Source organism: Globicephala melas, chromosome 16 (genome assembly GCF_963455315.2).
Source record: "Globicephala melas chromosome 16, mGloMel1.2, whole genome shotgun sequence".
Lineage (NCBI taxonomy): Eukaryota > Metazoa > Chordata > Mammalia > Artiodactyla > Delphinidae > Globicephala > Globicephala melas.
Genome location: NC_083329.1, coordinates 61,217,139 through 61,242,152, shown reverse-complemented (window position 1 = coordinate 61,242,152; position 25,014 = coordinate 61,217,139). Strand labels below are relative to the sequence as shown.

The 25,014-nt window shown below is 45.1% G+C and overlaps 2 protein-coding genes across 6 annotated transcripts in view; one reads left to right on the top strand and one right to left on the bottom strand.

Moving 5' to 3' along the window:
• SGPL1 (sphingosine-1-phosphate lyase 1) overlaps nt 1–14,856 on the top strand; it is a 61,269-nt gene extending 46,413 nt beyond the window's left edge. For all 4 annotated transcript variants that reach the window (XM_060286037.2, XM_030862510.2, XM_060286039.1 and 1 more), the window contains 8 exons: nt 3,383–3,471; nt 5,414–5,519; nt 6,803–6,901; nt 7,536–7,685; nt 8,088–8,326; nt 9,670–9,816; nt 10,738–10,858; nt 11,365–14,856. In XM_060286037.2, coding sequence (XP_060142020.1) covers nt 3,383–3,471; nt 5,414–5,519; nt 6,803–6,901; nt 7,536–7,685; nt 8,088–8,326; nt 9,670–9,816; nt 10,738–10,858; nt 11,365–11,505 — 1,092 coding nt within the window. In that variant the 3' untranslated portion in view covers nt 11,506–14,856. The remainder of the gene's footprint in view (nt 1–3,382; nt 3,472–5,413; nt 5,520–6,802; nt 6,902–7,535; nt 7,686–8,087; nt 8,327–9,669; nt 9,817–10,737; nt 10,859–11,364) is intronic.
• PCBD1 (pterin-4 alpha-carbinolamine dehydratase 1) overlaps nt 7,369–25,014 on the bottom strand; it is a 39,021-nt gene continuing 21,375 nt past the window's right edge. Inside the window, exons 4-5 of one of the 2 annotated variants that reach the window (XR_004040791.2) lie at nt 12,499–12,657; nt 7,369–12,226 (exon numbers count right to left, since the gene is read on the bottom strand). Coding sequence is in view for 1 of the 2 variants with exons in the window: in XM_030862514.3 (XP_030718374.1) it covers nt 12,604–12,657 (54 nt within the window). In the remaining variant the exon portion in view is untranslated. Of the gene's footprint in view, nt 12,658–25,014 lie in introns of both variants that reach the window. The other variant, XM_030862514.3, reaches the window with a different exon arrangement.

Below are 25,014 nucleotides of genomic sequence, written 5' to 3'. Positions count from 1 at the left end.
GTTTGTTCTGATGCATGATGGGTCATTTCTTGTCTGAGAGGCAAGGCTTGGGTGAAGCTTTGTTCCACCTGTATTAGAATATCTAGGCCTCTTCTGAGATTTTGTTAAAAGTTACCTACCAGAGTTCACTCTGCCTAGCTGGAAGAGAATAATACTCTTTGGGCTTTATTTCTTTAGCTCATCCTGTATCCCTGGAGTCTTCACTTTTAAAGTGTCAGTCCTGGTGTCCTCTCTCCCCAGGCTGCTTGTTTCTCCCCAGCCGCTATGTCTACCACCCACTCATCTGACAATAAAGAATCCGCCTCCATTTGCTTCTCTGAAGGTTTGGGGGTGTTAATGAGAATTCTCAGGGTTTTGCTGACTTACCCGGACAATTTCCATGTCTTGGAGGAGGGATGAAGAACTGGGTTTTACTCTTTGCTGTGCTTTAGAAACTTGTTTCTTTTTCTCATCATCAGTATTTGAAGTTTATTGTGTTAGATTCCCTCTTTCTTTGTTTGGTTGTTGTTACTGCAGGGTTTTAATGCTTTTTTCCTTTATTCTTGCACATACTGGGGGAGAGAAAATCTGTGAAGTAGTTTCAGTCTTCCATCTTAATCCAGAAATCCAACTCTGGGTGGGGGGGTTGCATTGCTACAGTTTAACCATGCCTCTCCCATTAGGACCCTTTTTAGTGCTGTGTCAGGGGTCAGGAGAAGGAAAGACAGAGTCTAAGATCCGCAGTCTCTTCTGATACTTAGACTTTTATAAGAGAACTAATTACCTCTGGGATTATGTGAGTTTCTCTGTTTCTCTCTTTCGTCTCTGTCTTTCTCTCTGTCTCTCTCTTGATGAGCCACCTCTGGTGAAGACAGTTCAGAGTTCAGAGGTGGGAAACAAGAAGACACGGCCAACTGGCTGGGCAGTCTTTAGCCTGTTCCCAACTAAGGTATTAAGCTCTTCTCATTCTTTCTTCTTCAGCCTTAAACTGTCCTTTTATTAGCTTCATTTGCCCCAGTTAGAACGGGTGAGAGGTGACTTTATTTACTGAAAGAAAGTGTTGCCATGGGAAACAGCCTTGGCTTGCGCAAATGCCATCAGGTCCAAAGAGTATCTGAAAGAAAAATTTCCAAATTTTTCTGTTCTCTTGTTGCTGAGTTAGATGTCATATATTAGAGGGAGAGGTTTTAAAAATGTTGAAAGATGTTGACTAACGTAATAAGTAGTTATTGAGGCCTCTGTCTTCTTACTTCAGAATTAGATTTCCATTTTTGGAGGGGTGGTGCCAGGGGTAGAGGGAAATGGGAGAGTAGCAGCATATTTGAACACAGAATTTAGGGATCAGAAATAAAAATTGGAAGTAAAATTTAGGTGTTCCTGCTTTTACAGTCCAAAGTACACTGGTGTTTGCCTAACAGATAATGATGTTGATTGGATTAGTTATTGGACTGAAAATAGGACATGTGAAGTGAGTGAGTGACTAGGGGTTTGGAAATATTTCTGCTTAGGTCATTACTGGACCTTAGTGAGAGATGAGTGCGCCGAGGACTTGATCCTTTCTCGACTTCCTTCACAACTGGCTTGGCTCCTCATATGATGTTCTGAGGTTTTATGCTGGACCACAGGACATGCCACGATTTGCAGCGCTGACCTCAACTGTAAGCAGAGAAATGCAGAGGCCTACAAACAAGTGTCCTGTGCCTGAGTGCAGTGACTTACTGTGTGGATGACGGTCACGTTTCCTGAAGGCTTCCTCAGTTACAAAATGACTGACTCTGCTCAGCTAATCTTCCATATAATTCCTGACTACTGGGATTTTTAATTTTTATTTTTGTCTTCGTTGGGTCTTTGTTGCTGTGCGCGGGCTTTCTCTAGCTGTGGCAAGCGGGGGCTACTCTTTGTTGCAGCGCGCGGGCTTCTCGTTGCGGTGGCTTCTCGTTGCGGAGCACGGGCTCTAGACGCGTGGGCTTCAGTAGTTGTGGCTCACGGGCCCTAGAGCGCAGGCTTCAGTAGTCGTGGCTCACGGGCTCTAGAGCACAGGCTTCAGTAGTCGTGGCTCACGGGCTCTAGAGTGCAGGCTCAGTAGTTGTGGCGCACAGGCTTAGCTGCTCTGCAGCACGTGGGATCTTCCCGGAGCAGGGCTCGAACCCATGTCCCCTGCACTGGCAGGTGGGCTCTTAACCACTGCCACCAGGGAAGTCCCTCCACTGGGATTTTGTATCCTGTGGTATTTTTGTCTTATATGTGGATATTACTTTAGGAAATTTCAGTCATCGCCTGCTCTCATTTCATCTCATGTTAAGTTACACTAAATATGAAAATATAGAAAGTTTTACTTTTTATCAAAAGATGGATGACACTGGATGAATCACTTAGTCTCTCAGTTTGGGGGCTCAGTTTTCTTACCTGTAAAATGGAAAAGCTTTCTAAGATTATATGAATCTTTGGAGATGATAAATCTAAGGAAATATCCACCTAGCTCAGTGCTATGGCTTTTTTTTTTTTTTCCTGTTTGTTTTGAAATTATTTCATTCTTAGATGTTATCAAAGGATAGCCAGATGGGTATGACATACCTGTATTGGTCATGGTTTACTGAGAGTCAAATCAGGCGTTAAGAAATGTTAACGGAGGGTCTGGTAGGTGTCAGCTACTAGCTAGGTGTCAGGAATATTGTCATGAACAGAACAGTCCCCACCTTCATGAGTTTTGTAGTCCAGTGAGGAAGACAAGATGAATGAAATGACCTCTGAGTATTTTTGTATCAACTCTGGTAAAGAAATTCACCTGTATCAGAGGTGCTAGGCCTAGTAGCTTCAGGAGAACATTTTTCTTCACTCTAAAAACATTAGGATGTTTTTTAAAAATTTCAGATAAGTTAACAAACTTCTAAGTAGAGGCTTCTGCTTTTTTCTGTGTTTCAAACTTGTCAAAACCACAAGTTTACTTTGGAATATCTGAGTGTCTCTTTTTGGTCTTCTAATGTATTGCATAGCTGACTAGAGCTGTAACTTCACAGTTTCACACTCTTCAATGGGCATTAAAATTTAAATCAAAGTCAGCAATCCTGATGCTTTTGGATGGGGTAAAATGCCCTATGCTATCTGCAACTGGACGAACAACAGAAATGTAGGCAGATTGTGCGCAGATGGGATCTGGGCAGATGTACATTTGTTCGCACAGTGTGGAGCTTCTCATCATTTAGTAGTTTTTATTCTTCTCCTGAACCAAGACTGGGCTTAGCCAATAAAGTCAAATTTTCCTTCTGGTGGACAGAAGCATTTCCTCTGCAGCATGCAGAGCTCACCTGTTTCTGCATCAGATACCCTCAAGTCCAAGGCAGGAAGTGCATGCTGATAGCTATCCCAGCTCCCTTCCACAGATGGCCTCTCTTTTTTATTACAGGTGACCTCCGGGGGGACAGAAAGTATTCTGATGGCCTGTAAAGCTTATCGGGAACTGGCCTTCGAGAATGGGATCAAAACTCCAGAAATGTATGTACATTTCCCTTGGTATCCATGGAGGATTGGTTCTAGGACCCCCATGGATACCAAATCCTCGATACTCAGGTCCCTTATATAGAGTGGTATAGTATTTGCATATGGCCTATGCATATCCTCCATATAGTGGTTTGTGTTTTTTTTTTAATTTATTTATTTTTGGCTGCATTGGGTCTTTGTTGCTGCACGCAGGCTTTCTCTAGCTGCGGTGAGCCGGGGTCTACTCTTCATTGCGGTGCACGGGCTTCTCATTGTGGTGGCTTCTCTTGTTGCGGAGCACGGGCTCTAGCGCGCAGGCTCAGTAGTTGTGGCGCACAGGCTTAGTTGCTCTGCGGCATGTGGGATCTTCCTGGACCAGGGCTCAAACCTGTGTCCCCTGCATTGGCAGGCGGATTCTTAACCACTGCGCCACCAGGGAAGCCCCTCCATATGGTTTTAAATCATCTCTAGATTACTTAGAATACTTAATGTGTAAATGCTATATAAATGGTTGCTGGTATGCAGCAAATACAAGTTTTGCTTTTTGGAACTCTTTTCCCCCTGAATATTTTCCTTCCTTGGGTGGCTGAACTCACGGATACGGAGGGTTTGACTGTATGTGTGGCTGGGTTTTTTCCCCTGTTAGGTTTGTCTGTGTGGAATACTGCTGTGTGAAACAGCCTGATAATCTGTTTTCTGATTCTTGTCTTCCTCTGGTAATTCCAGTCCTCTTCTCTCCCATCCTGTGCCCTTGACCATTATCCTTCACATTCAGCAAAATCCTAAGTGGATCTGCTAGTTAATATTGAAGGTCATTCCCTTTCCCAACCACCCAGATTTATACATGGTGTATACTGCAAGAGATCCTTTTTCTAAAAGTTGACAGAGTTATAGGACTACATCTTTGAATTCTGTGATGCTATAAGTTTATCTCGTGCCTAAGGAAAGCTCTCTACTTAGTTCAGTAAAAGTTACTTAAATATAATAGGCTGCCTCGGGGTGCTCCCTAAGAAAATTTCAGCCTGACAGCTGTGTTCTGGGAGGAAAATTTTTAAAAATCTTCTTGAGATGTACCCATATTGCCACCCCATGGACATAATTTTGATATTTGGTTGCATTTTTTTTCTCTAGTTTCCCTCCTTGTACAGTGTGTTTATACCACATCTTTCGGGTTAATTTTTTTCCACAAGTGTCAGTGACTAAGGGTTTTGTTGTACATGATCTCATGCTGTGATTCATACCTAGCCTAAGAGAGTAGGTCAGGCTGCCATCTCTCTCCATGCATGAATCTTTGATGCTTGGTACTTGTTCAGTGATAGCGATTTTTCTGCCTTAAAGGGAACAGATTAATTGTAAGAGAGAAGTGATTGAGGGAAGTCTGAAAGCAAATGACTTGGTTTCCTTTTTCAATACTGTTTGAAATGCTGCTCCCAAATATGTAGGAAAAATGGGGATTGTAGTTTTTCATAGGATCATGGTCTTCCAGAGATGAAGAGCACTGATCTGACGCCTGACTGCTGCTTTAGTATCCCTGCTGAGAAGTCTTATGTTTCGTGCTTGAACATGTGTTGTGTCAGGAAGCTTGCCCCTTACTGAGGTACCCGTCTCTGGGCAGGCAGCCACCTGAGGATTCGACCGCATATTGATCTGATCCAGATTCCCCGTCAGCCTGATTGATGCTTGGGGTCCCTCCATGTGGCATTATTTCCAAGTTCTTCCTGCTACCAAAATGGTTTGGTAGCAGGAAGAAGGAGGGAGAAGGTTTCTCTAGAAAATCAGGTGACCTCTTTTTGTCTGTGCTTAAAAAGAAAAATAAAACAATATAAACAGTTTTGAAAACTGGACTAAAGATAATCAGAAGTTTCTTCCTGGTGATTTAGATTAGCTGCTAACCATGTTATCTCTTGAACCCTGTTTTGATTTGAATTTCACTGTTTTCTTCTTCCCTGTCCTTTAGTGTAGCCCCCCAGAGTGCCCATGCTGCATTTGACAAAGCAGCCAACTATTTTGGGATGAAGATTAAACGGGTTCCACTGAACAAAATGATGGAGGTGGATGTTCAGGTGAGTTCCTCTGAAGGGCTGTTGTCTGTCTTGGGCTGCAAGAAGCAGGAAGTGCTTTTTCCAGTGTCACACACAGATAGGCTCAAAATGCCTTTGATTGTAGTAGCCAGAGTTGCAAAAACTGCCACTGGCAGTGGTGAGTCGCTGCAGCTCCAGTCTCTTCATGAACTCGAATAGGAAGATGAGACTAACTTGAGACTTTAAGGACCTGGGTTTTGCTTCAGCACCATCACTTTCTCTTCTGTCTGTAAAATGAGCCAGGACTAACTTGCCCTAAGACTCTCACTGTCATTTTCGATTGGCCTGAATTAGTACCATTGCCATTATAATAGTAATTTTTTTTCAGAAGTAAACTGTACAATTTATTAGCAGTAGCATTATTCCCCCCACCTTAATTGAGGTATTAACTAATTGATAAGTAAAAATTGTGTATAAGGTATACAACTTGGTGTTTTGATACATGTATACATTGTGAAATAATCACCACAGTCAAGCTATTTAACATCTCCATCACCTCACGTAGTTACCATTTTCTTTTTTCATGGTTAGAATACTTAAGACCACCCTGCAGATCTCTCAGCAGATTTCAGCTATACAGTGCAGTATTGTTCAGCATAGTCACCTGGCTCTACATTAGAGCTCCAGAACTTACTCATCTTGCGGAACTGGAACTTGGTACTCCTTGACTAACATCTCCCTGTTGCCCTCATCCTCCAGCTCCTGGCAACCACAGTTCTGCTCTTTGCGTCTATGAGTTTGTTTTAGATTCCTCATATAAGTGAGATCATGCAGTATTTGTCCTTCTGTGTCTGGCTTATTTTTAGTAATTACTTTTATGCCTTGCATTTACACAGAAGAACTGTAGTTTTCAGTGTTATCAGAATCGCATTTGAGCCTCATGACAACCTGGGGAGGTCGTAGAAGCTGTTAGTGTTATTGCAGCCAAGGAAACACACTGGCTGGTTACGTAGTTTCCTCAAGGCTTCACTGCTAATAGGCGGGGCGAGGACTCACATTTGGCTCTTTTGCCTCTTAGCCGAATATTCTTTTTTACCCTCACAGTGATTCTGCTGTTTTTGTATTGTGCTCTCAGACTGTTCCCCCCAAATGTTTGTATCCAGCCAGCACAGCAGGGCGGTGGTGTTCTTCCAGGTTGGAGAGGTGAAGCAGGGGTGCTAGTGGAACTGGAACTCGAGGCTGGTAGCCTAGATTGCTCCTGGCGGCAGAAGAGAGGAGGAATTGTGATGTGGCTTCTCACTTTCCTTTCAACTTTCAACCCCCAGGCCATGCGAAGAGCCATCTCCAGGAACACTGCCATGCTCGTGTGTTCTGCCCCCCAGTTTCCTCACGGTGTGATAGATCCTGTCCCTGAGGTGGCCAAGGTATGTGTGAGAATGGACGACTAGGCAGGCAGGCTGAGATTTTAAAGTAGCATCTAATGGTGCAGTACTTGGCAGAAAGAAGCGATTTCGAGTTTAGATTCTAGCCCAGTGGTGATGAACAGCTCTCGTCCGCCCTGTGATAAGCTGCACAGCTCTGCCGAAGCCTCTGAAATGACTAGCTTCTGCTATGGGGGAGGGATAACACGGGGAGGAAGGCTTTGTTTAAACTGGACATTCTGAAGCAGTCCTGACGTTTTGATTCAGATCAGGAAATAATCTGCATTTAGGGCTTGCCTGTCAGAGCCCACCGTGCTGCCCCAGAGCACCCCCCTCCTTCCCCGCCCCCAGCCTAAGGCAGAGTGCGTCTCATTTCTTGCTGGCTTTTGCAGGTGAGTTTGAGGCCCCACGTATTTCAATATAAAATAGAAACCACATTCAGATGAATTATTTTGAAGGCTAACTACATTTGAAAGACAAGCTTTATTAAAAATGTCAAAAATAGCCAGGTTTTAATACACGGAAGACAGTACATAATGCCTTGGGCCTGTACCCCACCATTCCACCCGTGTCTTGCAAAGTTTTCGTTGTAGAGCTATAACTGATATTGTCTATGGTCTTTGGTTTATGGAACTAGCTGGCTGTCAAATACAAAATACCTCTTCACGTGGACGCTTGTCTGGGGGGCTTCCTCATCGTCTTTATGGAGAAAGCCGGATACCCACTGGAGCACCCATTTGATTTCCGGGTGAAAGGTGTGACCAGCATTTCAGCTGATACTCATAAGGTGAGTGAGGGACGAGACCACATGTTAATCAAAGTAGACAGCTGATTATTTTGACTACTACTAATAAAATAAATTTATCTTTGCTTCCATCCTGACATACCTTCCTGGGGTACTGTCTTAAATAAGGAAAACTCTATGCTACGTGAGAGATAGGAAGCAAACCGATTAACTGGACAAGACGTTGCTTTTCCTGGGCCTCAGATTCCTCATTCCTAAAATAGAGAATTTAAACCCCATGAACCCCCCTGAAGTTTCTTATACTTTTTAATAAATAAGTTGGAAATCTTAATGTGAGTGGGAACAGAGGGAAACTGACAGACAGGGGGAATCTGCATGAAGAGAGTTCTGGGGCAGGTCTGCCGCATGGAACTGTACACTCACCTGTCTGCTTCTCCCCCTCAGTACGGCTACGCTCCCAAGGGCTCTTCGGTGGTGTTATACTCTGACAAGAAGTACAGGCACTATCAGTTCTTCGTTGACACAGATTGGCAGGGCGGCATCTATGCTTCCCCAACCATTGCGGGCTCACGGCCTGGTGGCATCAGTGCAGCCTGTTGGGCCGCCCTGATGTACTTCGGTGAGAGCGGCTACGTTGAAGCTACCAAGCAGATCATCAAAACCACTCGCTTCCTCAAGTCAGAGTATGTCTGGAAGGTTGGGGGGCTCCGCCGTGTTGCTTGCTTTGTCTGCTGTAGGCTCAAGGCAGCTGCTAGGCCCAGTGCCGTGGCTGCAGCCCGTCTGCAGGCCCGGAGTGTGGTGTTGGCCTGGGGAGATAAGCTCCCTTGCGTGCTGGGACTTGGAGGCCACACCCGGGCTTCATCCGTGGGCCGTGTTGTCTCCCTGACAACTGGCAGCTCTTACCAGGTGCTGGTGTACATCTTAATGGTTAAGCCAGTGCTTCTCAGAACGTGAGGTTGAATCCTCATCAGTCACATGGAGGGCTTGTTAAGACGCAGATTGCCGGGGCCCACTCCTAGAATTCTGACGCAGTAGGTCTGGAACGGGAGTCTGAAGATTGGCGTTTCTGAAAGTTCCCAGTGGACACTAATGCTGCTGGTCTGAGTCACACTTGGAGGATCGCTGGAGTAAGAGAAGAACTGGAGAGGGGGAGGGCGGAAGGGGTGGTGAAATCCGGGGTTAAGGCTAGAACCAGCTTGTGTGCTTTGTCTAACACACCTCTTCGTGTGTCACCTGCCTGGCTCTCCGTGTGTCACCAGGATTGGGGAGGCCTCTTCACGCTCTTGAGGGTGAATGAAAGCAGCCAGTAGGCACAGCTCACTTGAAAAAGGCCTGCATATGGTCCTGATACACCCGTCTGCTGAGAAGTGCTGTACCATTTCTTGCTTTAGGGATTACATGGATGACTTTTTATTTTTTTATTTTGTTGCTGCATGCGGGCTTTCTTTAGTTGCAGTGAGTGGGGGCTACTCTTGGTTGTGGTGCATGGGCTTCTCATTGCAGTGGCTTGTCTTGTTGTGGAGCACGGGCTCTAGGTGTGCAGGCTTCAGGAGTTGTGGCTCGTGGGCTCTAGAGTGCAGGCTCAGTAGTTGTGGCACGTGGGCTTAGCTGCTCCACAGCATGTGGGATCTTCCTGGACCAGGGCTCGAACCCGTGTCCCCTGCATTGGCAGGCGGATTCTTAACCACTGAACCACCAGGGAAGCCCTACATGGATGACTTTTTTAAAGAGAGATGGATTATTTTTCCAGGATTTACAAAAAAGTACATTGTTTATCCCTCAGATACCCCTGGGGGGCATATCATAATTCGGGGGTTGGGCAGACAGGTTAAGAGCCAACAGTCTTGATTCATTGGATCTAGTGGGGTTTGAGCCTTAAAATATTTTTAATATTTAGGAACCACTGATCTCAGTCTAGCCACCTTATGAGAAAACTTAAGCCCCCAAAGGTTAGATTTGTTATAATGGAGACATGAGATGACCAGAAGAATGTACGTGCCTGAATTTCCTTTCTGTTCCTTTTAAGGCTGGAAAATATCAAAGGCATCTTTGTTTTTGGGAATCCTCAATTGTCAGTCATTGCTCTGGGCTCCCATGATTTTGACATCTACCGACTATTCAACCTGATGAATGCCAAGGGCTGGAGCTTGAACCAGTTGCAGTTCCCACCCAGGTGAGCTTGAAGACTTTCCTTTGCTCCATGGCTGAAGGACTTGGGCAGCAAGATGACCTGGGGGATAGAGAGTGGCCGCTAGAGCCCAGCACTTTAGTGGCAGCTGGAGTATCTCAGGATGTCTCTTGCCATTTGGAGTTATTCGACATCAAGAACAAGACTGTTAGCTTTAACGTCTGGCAAATTAGGTGGCAGCCTTGAGACGAGCGGTCGGTCATGAGATCGTCTCCCACCGCCCCACACACAGTTGCTCTCTTTTTGGGCTCTGTTCTGTCCCATCCGCAGGTGCTCTCATGACCTGAGTAACGGAGGGCCTCTAATCCAGGGCCTGTAGTCATTCAGGCCTGCTGCTGTCGCCTTCCATAGGCATTTCTAACCTCATCTTCCAGGATGCCTTTAAACAAACACTCTGCTTCAACAGAGTAGGTCTCCTAGTGTCCTCCACACCCCCGATCCTGTCATGTGTCTGTGCCCCTGCCAGTCCCATCTGGATTCCGTTTTTTCCTCTTCACAATCCCGCTGCACCCCAGTCTCCCTCCAGGGGCAGTCTCTTCTCTGCCCTGAAGACCGTCGAGACCCCAGCCATATGGCCCTAGCCCATGAGGGTTCACCACCTAAGATAAAAGCGTCCTGTGGGTTGTCACATGGTTGAAGGAACAGCAGTGGAGGGGGAGGACAGGACAGCCAGCTGTATTCATCTTGTCAGGGTGGTTCTTGGTCACGCTGAGGGCATGAAGCCCTCTTGACAGCCCGTGTATTTGAGAGCCCTGATGCCCACAGCTGGGAGCACTTTGACTACACTTGTCACGAGCAACATGAAGAAGCAATCAATAAATTCCTGTACTGGGGGCTGCCTGATTTCAGAACTTTCCCCCCGTCTTATTCCAGGATTCATCTCACTTTGTCTTTCTTCTCCCATAGCATTCATTTCTGCATCACACTGGTACACACCCGTAAGCAAGTAGCGACACAGTTCCTAAAGGACATCCGGGAATCCGTCACTCAAATCATGAAGAATCCGAAAGCAAAGACCACAGGAATGGTAGGGACACTTGGGGTTTCTTCTTCCTGTGGAAGTTCAGGTGGTGTTGGTGGGCTTGAAAGAATCAGATGATCTCCAGTCTGTTCCTGCCTCTGTCCCTTATCCACAAACCTCTTTCCTTATTAGTCAGAACTGATGATCTCTGCTCACCCATTCCCAGGGTTTGTTTTAGTCTCAATCGAGGTATGCTAGATATAGTAAGCACCTTGTAAATTTGAAAGTGCTGTACAAAGACAGGTGGTGGTAGTGTCCATTTAAAAAGAAAATTTTGACACAGGAAAGGCAATAAGCCTGTTTCCTCCGGAATTTTCTACACCAAATCCTGTAGGACAGTTCTTTAGGCAGAACGGCAGGCTGGCAAATGCCTGTGAAAAACATCCTATGCCTTTCTGCTCGCATCGTGCCTGGGCTGGGGAGGCGGGCATGTGGGAGGAGGAGTGCACGACCGCAGCGCGGGCTGCTCCGGACCCCTCGTCTCTAATGACACTCTTTGACTGGGTTTGTAGGGTGCGATCTACGGCATGGCCCAGGCTACAGTCGACAGGAACCTGGTGGCAGAATTGTCCTCCGTCTTCTTGGACAGCCTTTTCAGCACAGACACTGTAACTCAGGGCAGCCAGATGAATGGTTCTCCAAAACCCCGCTGAGCTGGGATCCTCCGTGGCCCCGAGGTGCATCTGGCCTTCAGAAGGTTCTCGGGGTGTGGGACGGGCCACGTGGTTTCAACATCTGGTCTTTGCTCCGTAGAGCACAACACGGCAGACCATGAGACAGACTGACCCTCAGGATTCTTGTTCCCATCCCTTTGTGGTTTTTAACGTGAAGACGCTAAAGGATTCCGTGACGTCATTATTTTGCCCTTGTTCTAAATGTTACCCTGGGAATTGTTTTAACCATTTCCTTCTCTAACCTCTCTTGCTTTCAGCTTCACTTAATCACGGTGTGGCAGCTCTGACCTGTCCTGACTCCTTAGGGAAGGTGGGCTACAGTTTACGAGATAGGAAAAGGTTTCCTTTGTTACCTCAGGCAGGTGGGCTAGTCAGACGGGAAGTGTTCCATAACCGATGTTTCCTTCAGTGGGGGTAAGGTCTGCTCTAAGCAGGAGGCTTTTCCAGTCCTCCTCTGTGAGTGGTTAGCTGTCTCAGGGTCCCTTCTATTGCAGCTTGTGTTGTCTCCTGAGGACACAGGTTGACCAGCCATCGTTCTTGCTATGCGGGGCCGGCGCGGTCCAGCAGGTCTGCTCAGTCCACCACGGCAGGGTCTGGAGCAGTCGCTGGTCCTCAGTGGTGCCTGCAGTTCCCACTTGATACTTGGTTGTCGTCATCTTTGAAGACTGTTGTTGGAAATTATGCTCCCACTGGTTTGTTCCTGTTTCCATGGACGAGGAAAAGAATGCGGTTTCAGAGAATCTAGGGCCTTCTGGGGCTGCCTCCCTGAACTGGCAGCGTTGGGGCACACCTTAACTCTCTGCTGGGCCCTTTTCTGTACTTTCCTGAGGATTGGGCTGGGATGGGCACCCAAATTCAAATGTGTCACCAGAGTGGGCAGCAGTCCTCCCCTCCCTGCCGCTCTAAGCCGTCAAGCATGTTTGCTTGCCTGAAGGACAGCTCAAAGCACCTTCACAAATTGCCTCGACTTACCCGAGGTGGGCGTGAGAGAGCCCCCAAGGCAGGGAAAATCTCTCTGCATTCTGTGTTCTTCCTGCCTCTTCCCCCTTTATTCAGCTCCCAAAGGTACGACAGCAGTTAAGCCTCAGGTACTGCAAGCTCCTCGGCCCTGGCTAGGATGAGGTAAACTTTCTGGAATAGGAAGACATGATGGCAAGTGTCAGTTGTGGCCCAGGGCCTGGGATTCCTTCGTCACACTAGTTGCTCAGGGTGGCGCAGGGACAGGACCCAACCCTGCGCCCGCTCCCCACGCTCCGCCTCCCGTGCGGGGCCCTGATCTAGGCTGAGCCGCAGTCCTGCTCTCATGCTGACACCCCACGTGCCTTCTTCCTCAGCGGGGCCGGGCTACTCCTGACCCGGGCCGAGGGCAACTGGATCGGTCCTTGAGGCTTTCACCTGGGTAGGGGTAAGTCAGGAGGAACTTTCCTTTGTCCCCTACCCCTCTCAGGGACTCCTGAATATTCAGCCTCTTCAGGCTGAACTCCTCTAGCCTTCTTCGCTGGGAACGCCGGCTGGGAGAGCCACGACGCCCGGACTTCCCGCCGGCTCCTTGGCACGGTTGTCTGAAGTGTTCTTTAGCTCTGTACTTCCTCCACACTAACTGTGACCAGCTGGCCATGTCGTTGCAAGGCTGGTGTGATGTCTTTCATCCTGTCTTCTGTGGGTTCCAAGGATGGTTGGGTTATGTTTCTCTTAGAGGCTCAGATCCTTCGGACGTGAGAGTCACGTTCCCCCTGGTGGCTGAACTGCTGGGCACCTCCTGAGAGAGAGACTGTGCATGAACCGTCCCTGGATCTCCAGTGTGTGCAGGTTGGATAGAGGAAGTCCAGGGGCCCAGGACCACCCGGCAGGCACCACTGTGGTTTGTCAGCTGCTAAAATGGAGAAGCACATGTCCTGCAGAGTATGCTGTTGCTTCCGGTGTCTCCCAGGACCTTCCTCTGTGCTGTGACATTGCTTGTTGCCACTTTAGGTTATGGTCACGAGCATTAGTCTGACCCAACACTTGTGGGCTTTCTATTCTGTACACCTGTGCACGAGTAACAGTCTGGCAGTGGTGGGTGGAATGTCTTGATGATGTCTTGTTGCTAGCAGGTGTCACATCGGCCTCTGCAAAAACTACTCTTTTCTGGGTTAGAATTAAGTAGTCGCATGAATATACTGCCGTGTCACTTTTAACATGACCAGTTTTATACCTGGAAAACGGTACTGGCCTCTTTTAGATCTTTTCAGTCTTTAACCTCCCCCTTTTCCATCTCAAGGCTCCCTTCCTAATTGCAGCAGTAATCTCTTAAGAAGCAGTTAATAAAATGTCCCCAGTTTTAATCATTGTGGATGACTATATTTGTTTGTCTATTTAGGCACACAGGGAAGACACCTACTGGGGTGGCAGCGGCTGGTGAGAAGCGCCCCTTTGTGTCAAAATGGTTGTGTGTGACCACTGACACCAGAACCAGTTCAGACATGGACGAGCAGCAGTTCTGCTCAGTTCCAAGCACCTTCCTGGTAGCTCCACCAGGAGTGGTGGCCACACCTGTTTAAAGGTCTGGAACTCACATCTTCAGTTCCTCAGGGCCAGGGCCTTCTCGTAAGTTTTCAGTCACCTCCCTCATCCACACCTGCTTACATCTTACTGATGGATTGAGCCATCAGGGGTGGTCTCCACCCAGCTGGGCAGTGTGGATCCATTTCACCAAAGGACACTGATTTCAAGCCCTGCATCTGGTTTGGGAGCTGATGGAACTCCTCAGATATCTGCACACGTAACCACTGGGCCTCTTGTCCCATTATGAATAGGAAGTGAGAAGTCTTTCTGAAGGGTTATTCAGGCTCTGAAGTTCTGTCCTTCAGGTAACCCAGCTTTTCATTCTGGCTGTCAGCCCATTCACACTGCCAGAATCAAGCCAAGGAATACCGCCTTTGCCATATGGTTTCTGCCAAAGGACTTGGTTCCCTGAGCCCCTACTTGCTTTGGGGTAAAGCCTAGAGAAAAAGGGGCCAGGATATGTTTGGTGAGGAGGCGTGGTCCACCCAAGAAGTGGTGTCCTGATGCTCACAGCTGTGGGCCCCTTTGCCTTCTCTGTGGGACTTGACAGCAACAAGCTGCTTTTAGCTAGACCCAGGAGTGACAGAAGTAAGGACAGAGGCCTAACTTGGTAGCCACCAGCTATAGCCTGTAAGCAGAAGGCATGTGTTTGAGAGCCTTTTCTTGAGCTGGAGTTGTAATTGCCTTACTTTTTCTTGTGTTTTCTTTGGTCCATAATAGCTCCTTAACATCCTCCGCTATAATTTCAATTATTTGCATTAATTTTAGAATAAACATGTTTATTTCCAAAAAGTGTTCCTTGTGTCTTTGTACCACATCAAGGTGCTTCATATAACTGTAGTGCCCTCCAGGTTGGCACTTTTCAGTCTTTGATCCATGAGTAAGCAGAGGCAGAAAGGTGACATAACAGTCCATACTGCCATGTCTAGTGGCTTGTCCCCTGATCCAGTCATTAGGTCAAAGCACATTTAGAAGAATTTATGTCAGAAGTGAAGCAGATGGGGGAACCACTGTCTGAACCTTGTTGGTTCAACATTAAGCTTTACTGAGAACTTGTTACTAAAAAAGGTATCAGACAGAGATCAAGATGGCAGAATATAAAAGGACATGGAGCTCACCTCCTCCCATAAATACATCAAAAATACATGTACATGTGGAACAATTCTCACAGAATACCTACAGGAGGCTGGCAGAAGATCTCATACAACCAAAGCTTCAAGAAAGATCACCATATAACTGGGTAGGATGAAAGAAAAAAAAAAAAACGAATCAGGATGGGACCTGCACCCCTTGGAGGGAGCTGTGAAAGAGGAAAGGTCTCCTCACCCCAGGAACCCCCTTCACCAGCTGGGAGATCAGCCGGGACAGGGAGCTTCAGCAGCTCAGAGGAGAGTGCAGCCAGCCAGCTTGCAGCAGGCAGAACAGAGAGAGACCAGCACAGACAGTCCCGGCCACCTCGTTGCACTCCGCAGCCCAGATGCCCATCTGCTGGAGCACGTGGGGCTGGGTGCTGAAACTTGGGCTTCAGCAGATAGACCCAGGGAGAGGACGGGTTGGCTGCACAGAGATAGCCCAAAGGGGCTGGAGTGTGGTCCAGGCTGCAACCAGGCGTGTGTGCAGGACAGAGTATGGGTTGGTCACAGAAGCCCCGTTATTAACGTGCACACCAAGGGAGTGGGGGGACTCGCCATAGCAGCCTCGTTCTCGGGGCTTACAGTGGGCACGGCTCCCCCCCTACAGCTCTGGGGGCCTGCGAGTGCTGGCGGGTTGCCCATGTGCACAGGCAGGGCTGAAATCTGAGGCGTGTGACTTCAGTGGATTTATGTGCTGCAGGCAGCTTTGTACCTTCATTGCCTGTGGGACACCTGAGCAGATTACTGGTGCTCCTGTAGCTATGGCGGGTCCGGCATTAGTAGCTGCAGGCTTTGTGGGCCCCGTGCATGCAGATGCATGGTCAGGGCCTGAGATGACTCCTTAGCTCCCACGGCGGGTCCAGGTGTGCAACTACAGCGGTCCCCATGCCTGACTTTGGCGGATCTGTGCTAGTGGCTTTGTGAGCACAGCACCTGAGGTACACCGGGGAGACTGCCTGCATTCCCATGGCTGACTCGGGGCCGAGGGCAGTGCCAACAACAGGGTACTTTGTGAGCCCGCACAACAGGTGACAGGCAACACCACAGAGTGCATTTCCTAGTGGACAGCTCCGGTGGAAGAATACTCAGTGGCTCCTCTCTCAGCGGGAGTGCTCCAGTCCTGCCTACCTCACACCACAGCTCAGAAATGGATCTGGGGCTTCTTCTCCAACAACTGGGGAGCAGACCCACCCCAAAGAGGGCTGTGACAACCACAGAGCAAAGAGGAGGCCCTGCTGAACATCCAGTGCAGGCTCTGGTCACCACAACACCTATCGTACCTCCTATAACATCCAGCACAACCTGAAGACAGACATGGCAGGCGTCCACACTAAAAAGTCCTCGCACCAAAAATATCAGGCCACACAGGGATGCTCCCACAGAAAAACAGCCCTTCAAGACCACAGTATATAACTTTGTCTTAAATCCATAGAGTCAGGAAATTTAAGTGAAATGAAAAGGCAGAGGAACTACTCCCAATTAAAATAAGAAAATCCCCTGAAAGAGCAAATAATGAAACAGACCTCTACAGACTACCAGACCCCCAGTTCAAGAAGGAGGTGGTAAAGATACAGAAAGAATTAAGAAAGGCTATCAACAAATACAAATCACTGTAAAAAGGACCTAGAAACTATAAAGGGGAGACAATTAAAATTATAAAACTCACTTGCCAAGATGAAAGCCAACCTAAAGGCAATAAATAGCAAACTAAATAATGCAGAAGAATGAATAAGTGATCTGGAAGATAGAGTAATGGAAATCACCCAATCAGAACAGCAGACAGAAAGACAAGAAAAAGCAATATATGAGATCTATGGGATAATATAAAGCATGTCGATCTACGCACAATAGGAATCCCAGTAGAAGAAGAAAAAGGGGATCAAAAATGTATTCGAAGAAATTATAGCTGAAAATTTCCCAAACCTAAAGAAGGAAACATATCCAGGTATAGGAAGCACAGAGGGTCCAAAACAAGATGAACCTGAAGAGAACTACACCAAGACACATTATAATTAGAATGGCAAAAGTGAAAAATAAACGGAGGATTCTAAGGACAGCAAGGAAAAAACAAGGAATTAATTACAAGTGAACCACCATAAGACTATGAGCTGACCGCAATACAGAAACACTGCAGGCCAGAAGGGAGTGGCAAGATATATTCAAAGTCCTGAAATGGAAAAACCTGCCACCTAGGATACTCTAACCAGCAAGATTATCATTTAGAATAGAAGGAGAATTTCTCAGAGAAGAAAAAACTAAAAGAATACAGTAATACTAAAATCTATCCTAAAAGAAATATTGAAAGGTATTCTCTAAATAGAAAAGAAGAATCTATAGGAAAGAGAAAAATCACACAATTGGAAAAAAAAGTCACTTAAATAAACCAGTACAGAGATTGAGGAAAAATAATCAAAAAAATTTTTCTGAAAGTGATGATAGCCACATTGAACAGCAAAAGTATAAATGAGATGTAAAAGAGGACATCAGAGTCATAAAATGTGGGGGAAGAAAGTAAGACAATGTAGATTTTTCTTCTTAGACTATGCTTGAGCCTATATGGCTACCAGTCTAAAGCAAGTAGATACAGTAATGGGTAAACGTACTTGAAAACAGGGTAATCACAAAACAAAAACATATTCACAAAAAACGAAGAGAACAAAAAGCATAATACAAAAGAAAACCATCAAATCACAAAAGGAAAAAAAAGAAAGAAATACAAAATCAATAAGAAAACAAGATTTAAAATGGCAATAAAAAATATCTTTCCATAATTACCTTAAATGGCAATGGACTAAATGCTCCAATCAAAACACACAGACTGGCAGACTGGATAATAAAACAAGAGTCTACAATATGCTGGCTGTAACAGACCCACTTTAGGGTGAAGGACACACATAGATTGAAAGTGAGGTAATCAAAAACAATATTTCTTGCAAATGGAAATGACAATAAAGCAGGGGGTAGCAATATTCATATCAGACAAAATAGACTTTAAAGCCAAGGCCATAAAGAAACAAAGAAAAACACTATATAATAAAGGTATCAATACAAGAAGAGGATATTACACTCATTAACATATATGCACCTATTATAGGAGCACTTAAATACATAAAACAAATGTTAAGAGACATAAAGGGAGAAACTGATGGGAATATAATAATAGTGGGAGATTTTAACAGCCCACTGACATTAATAAAGAGATCTTCTAGATAGAAAATTGATAAGGGAAAAGAGATCCTAAATGACACAGTAGAACAGTTAAACTTAATAGATATTTTCAGCATATTACATCCAAAAAACTAGAATACACATTCAAGTGCACATAGAACATTTTCTAGAACAGGCCACATACTGTCTCACAAAACAAGCCTAAACAAATTTAAGATAGAAATTTGAAGTATCTTTTCTAACCACAATGGCATGAAACTAGAAATCAACCAGAGAGAGAAAGGAAAAGAAAAGACTTATATGGAGACCATACAACATGCTACTAAAAAACCAATGGGTGAACAATGACATAAAAGAGGAAATTTTTAAAAACCATGAGACGAACAACAATGAAAATCTAACCATACCAAATCTCTGGGACGAAGCAAAAGCAGTCCTAAGAGGGAAGTATAGAGCCATACCAGTCTTCCTAAAAAATAAGAAAAATCTCAAATAAACAACCTAACCTACCACCTAAGAAAATCAGAAAAAGAATACACAAAACCTAAAGGTAACATAAGAAATGTAATAATAAAGATCAGAGAGAAAATAAAATAGAGATGAAGAAAAATGTAAAAATTCAAAAAAACCAAGAGCAAGAGTTGGTTTTTTGAAAGAGTAAAACATAATGGACAAACCTCTGGCCAGGAACACCAAGAAGAAAAGAAAGAGGACCTGAGTTAAAAAAATAAGAAATGGAAGAGAAGGAGAAACAAACTTCTGAATTGTTTTGTCTCCTTTGCTGCACGTGCTGTTATCACCAGTCAGTGCACTGTGATGCACAAGGGCTAGGGTGAAATGGAAATTTCTCTTTTAGGAAACAGGAAATAGGTTACGAATAAAAGAATGCTCATCCACTGAAAGGAGATGGTCTCTCTCTGGGCATCAGTGTTGACTGAATGCAGAGAACCTGGAAATTGATTCAGGAGTTTTGGAAACTAAACAAAAAAAAATCACCGAGGGGCTTCCCTGGTGGCGCAGTGGTTAAGAATCCACCTGCCAATGCAGGGGACACGGGTTCAAGCCCTGGCCCGGCAAGATCCCACATGCCGCAGAGCAACTAAGCCCGTGTGCCACAACCACTGAGCCTGCGCTCTAGAGCTCACGTGCCACAACTACTGAAGCCTATGCACCTAGAGCCTGTGCTCCGCAACAAGAGAAGCCACTGCATCACAACGAAGAGTAGCCCCTGCTTGCCGCAACCGGAGAAAGCCCATGCACAGCAACCAAGACCCAACACAGCCAAAAAAAAAATCACTGAACATCATCATGATTGTCAAATTCTAACCAGAACTGAAACCAGCCGTGTGGCTGACAGGGTCTTGGTGCTCCAGCCGGGTGTCAGGCCTGTGCCTCTGAGGTGGGAGAGCCGAGTTCAGGATATTGGTCCACCAGAGCCCTCCCGGCTCCACATAACATCAAACAGCAAAAGCTCTCCCAGAGATCTCCATCTCAACGCTAAGACCCAGCTCCACTCAACAACCAGCAAGCTACAGTGTTGGACAGCCTATGCCAAACAACTAGCGAGACAGGAACACAACCCCACCCATTACAAGAGAGGCTGCCTAAAATCATAATAAGGTCACAGACACCCCAAAACACACCACTGACATGGTCCTGCCCACCAGAAAGACAAGATCCAGCCTCATCCACCAGAACACAGGAACTAGTCCTCTCCACCAGGAAGCCTACACAACCCACTGAACCAACCTTAGGCACTGGGGGCAGACACCAAAAACAACGAGAACTATGAACCTGCAGCCTGTGAAAAGGAAACCCCAAACACAGTAAGTTAAGCAAAATGAGAAGACAGAGAAACACACAGCAGATGAAGAAGCAAACTAAAAACCCACCGGACCAAACAAACGAAGAGGAAATAGGCAGTGTACCTGAATAAGAACTCTGAGTAATGATAGTAAAGATGATCCAAAATCTTGGAAATAGAATGAAGACAATACAAGAAATGTTTAACAAGGACCTAGAAGAACTAAAGAGCAAACAAACACTGATGAACAACACAATAAATGAAATTAAAAATTCTCTAGAAGGAATCAATAGCAATAACTGAGGCAGAAGAACGGATAAGTGACCTGGAAGATAAAATGGTGGAAATAACTACTGCAGAGCAGAATAAAGAAAAAAGAATGAAAAGAATTGAGGCCAGTCTTAGAGACCTCTAGGACAAAACTGAACACACCAACATTCGAATTACAGGGATCTCAGAAGAATAAGAGAAAAAGAAAGGGACTGAGAAAATATTTGAAGCAATTATAGTTGAAAACGTCCCTAATATGGGAAAGGGAATAGTCAATCAAGTCCAGGAAGCACAGAGAGTCCCATACAGGATAAATCCAAGGAGAAACACGCCAAGATACATATTAATCAAACTAACAAAAATTAAATACAAAGAAAAAAATATTAAAAACAGCAAGGGAAAAACAACAAATAACATACAAGGGCATCCCCATAAGGTTAACAGCTGATCTTTCAGCAGAAACTCTGCAAGCCAGAAGGGAGAGGCAGGACATATTTAAAGTGATGAAAGGGAAAAACCTACAACCAAGATTATGCTATCCAGCACGGATCTCATTCAGATTCGACAGAGAAATTAAAAGCTTTACAGACAAGCAAAAGCTAAGAGAATTCAGCACCACCAAACCAGCTTTACAACAAATGCTAAAGGAACTCCTCTAGGCAGGAAACACAAGAGAAGGAAAAGACCTACGATAACAAACCCAAAACAATTAAGAAAATGGTAATAGGAACATATCAATAACTGCCTTAGATGTAAATGGATTAAATGCTCCAACCAAAAGACACAGACTGACTGAATGGATACAAAAACAAGACCCATATATATGCTGTCTAGAAGAGACCCAACTTCAGACCTAGGGACACATACAGACTGAAAGTGAGGAGATGGAAAAGATATTCCATGCAAATGGAAATCAAAAGAAAGCTGGAGTAGCAATTCTCATATCAGACAAAATAGACTTTAAAATAAAGACTATTACAAGAGACAAAGAAGGACACTACATAATGATCAAGGGATCTATCCAAGAAGATATAACACTTGTAAATATTTATGCACCCAACATAGGAGCACCTCAATACATAAGGCAAATGCTAACAGCCATAAAAGGGGAAATCAACAGTAAAACAATCATAGTAGGGGACTTTAACTCCCCACTTTCACCAATGGACAGATCATCCAAAATGAAAATAAATAAGGAAACACAAGCTTTAAACGATACATTAAACAAGATGGACTTAATTGATATTTATAGGACATTCCATCCAAAAACAACAGATTACACTTTCTTCTCAAGCATGCACAGAACATTCTCCAGGATAGATCACATCTTGGGTCACAAATCAAGCCTCAGTAAATTTAAGAAAACTGAAATCGTATCAAGCATCTTTTCTGACCACAATGCTATGAGATTAGAAATCAATTACAGGGCAAAAACGTAAAAAACATAAACACATGGAGGCTAAACAATATGTTACTAAATAACCAGGAGATCACTGAAGAAATCAAAGAGGAAATCAAAAAATACCTAGAGACAAATGACAATGAAAACACGATGATCCAAAACCTATGGGATGCAGCAAAGCAGTTCTAAGAGGAAAGTTTATACCTATACAAGCCTACCTCAAGAAACAAGAAAAATCTCAAATAATCTAAACTTACACATAAAGGAACTAGAGAAAGAAGAACAAACAAACCCAAAGTCAGCAGAAGGAAAGAAATCATAAAGATCAGATCAGAAATAAATGAAAAAGAAATGAGGGAAACAATAGTAAAGATCATTAAAACTAAAAGCTGGTTCTTTGAGAAGATACAATTGATAAACCATTAGCCAGACTCATCAAGAAAAAAAGGGAGAAGACTCAAATCAACAGAATTAGAAATGAAAAAGGAGAAGTAACAACTGACACTGAAAAAATACAAAGGATCAGGAGAGATTACTACAAGCAACTATATGCCAATAAAATGGACAACCTGGAAGAAATGGACAAATTCTTAGAAAAGTGCAACCTTCCGAACTGAACCAGGAAGAAAGAAAATATAAACAGACCAATCACAAGCACTGAAATTGAGACTGTGATTAAAAATCTTCTAACAGGGCTTCCCTGGTGGCGCAGTGGTTAAGAATCTGCCTGCCAATGCGGAAGACATGGGTTTGAGCCCTGGACCGGGAAGATCCCACATGACACGGAGCAACTAACTCCGTGTGCCACAACTACTAAGCCTGTGCCCTAGAGCCTTCGAGCCACAGCTACTGAAGCCCGCGTGCCTAGAGCCCGTGCTCCGCAACAGAAGCCACCTCAATGAGAAGCCTGCGCACAGCAACGAAGACCCAATGCAGCCATAAATAAATTAATTAAAAAAAAATCTTCCAACAAAGAAAAGTCCAGGACCAGATGGCTTCACAGATGAATTCTATCAAACATTTAGGGAAGAGCTAACACCCATCCTTCTCAAACTTCCAAAAAACTGTAGAGGAAGGAACATTCCCAAACTCATTCTATGAGGCCACCATCACCCTGATACCAAACCAGACAAAAATACTACAAAAAAAGAAAATTACAGACCAATATCACTGATGAACAGAGATGCAAAAATTGGCAACAAAATACTAGCACACAGAATCCAACAACACATTAAAAGGATCATACACCATGATCAAGTGGGATTTATCCCAGAGATGCAAGGATTCTTCAATATACTCAAATCAATCAATGTGATACACCATATTAACAAATTGAAGGAGAAAAACCATATGATCATCTCAATAGATGCAGAGAAAGCTTTCAACAAAATTCAACACCCATTTATGAAAAAAACCCTCCAGAAAGTAGGCAAAGAGATAACTTGCCTCAACATAATAAAGGCCATATATGACAAACCCACGGCCAACATCATTCTCAATGGTGAAAAACTGAATTCATTTCCACTAAGATCAGGAACAAGACAAGGCTGTCCACTCCCACTGCTGCTATTCAACATAGTTTTGGAAGTTTTAGCCACAATAAGCAGAGAAGAAAAAGAAATAAAAAGAATCCAAATCGGAAAAGAAGAAGTAAAGCTGTCACTGTTTGCAGATGACATGATACTATACACAGAGAATCCTAAAGATGCTACCAGAAAACTACTAGAACTAATCAATGAAGTTGTAAAGTTGCAGGATATAAAATTAATGCACAGAAATCTCTTGCATTCCTATACACTAATGATGAAAAATCTGAAAGAGAAATTAAGGAAACACTCCCATTTACCATTGCAACAAAAAGGATAAAATACCTAGGAATAAACCTAAGGAGACAAAAGACCTGTATGCAGAAAACTATAACACACTGATGAAAGAAATTAAAGATGATAGAAACAGATGGAGAGACATACCATGTTCTTGGACTGGAAGTATCACCATTGTGAAAATGACTCTACTACCCAAAGCAATCTACAGATTCAATGCAATCCCTATCAAACTACCAGCAGCATTTTTCACAGAACTAGAACAAAAACTTTCACAAGTTGTATGGAAACATAAAGACCCCGAATAGCCAAAGCAATCCTGAGAATGAAATAACAGAGCTGGAGGAATCAGGCTCACCGACTTCAGACTCTACTACAAAGCTACAGTAAGCAAGACAGTATGGTACTGGCACAAAAACAGAAATACCAATTAATGGAACAGGATAGAAAGCCCAGAGATAAACCCACACATATATGGTCAACCTTATCTTTGATAAAGGAGGCAAGAATATACAATGGAGAAAAGAGAGCCTCATCATTAAGTGATGCTGGGAAAACTGGACTGCTACATATAAAAGAATGAAATTAGAACACTCCCTAACACCATACAAAAAAATAAACTCAAGGGGGGACCTTGAAGATGGCAGAAGAGTAAGACGTGGAGGTCACCTTCCTCCCCACAGATACACCAGAAATACATCTACACGTGGAACAACTCCTACAGAACACCTACTGAACGCTGGCAGAAGACCTCAGACCTCCCAAAAGGCAAGAAACTCCCCACGTACCTGGGTAGGGCAAAAGAAAAAAAGGAAAAACAGAGACAAAAGAATAGGGACGGCACCTGCACCAGTGGGAGGGAGCTGTGAAGGAGGAAAAGTTTCCACACACTAGGAAGCCCCTTCGCGGGCGGAGACTGCGGGGGGGCGGAGGGGGGAGCTTCGGAGCCGCGGAGGAGAGCACAGCAACGGGTGCGGAGGGCAAAGCGGGGAGATTCCCGCACAGAGGATCGGTGCCGACCGGCACTCACCAGCCCGAGAGGCTTGTCTGCTCACCCGCCGGGGCGGGCGGGGCTGCGAGCTGAGGCTCTGAGGCTCGGGTTTCGGTTTCGGACGGAGCGCAGGGAGAGGACTGGGGTTGGCGGCTTGAACATAGCCTGAAGGGGTTAGTGCACCACGGCTAGCCGGGAGGGAGTCCGGGGAAAAGTCTGCACCTGCCGAAGAGGCAAGAGACTTTTTCTTCCCTCTTTGTTTCCTGGTGCGTGAGGAGAGGGGTTTAAGAACGCTGCTTGAGGGAACTCCGGAGACGGGCGCGAGCCGCGGCTAAAAGCGCGAACCCCAGAGA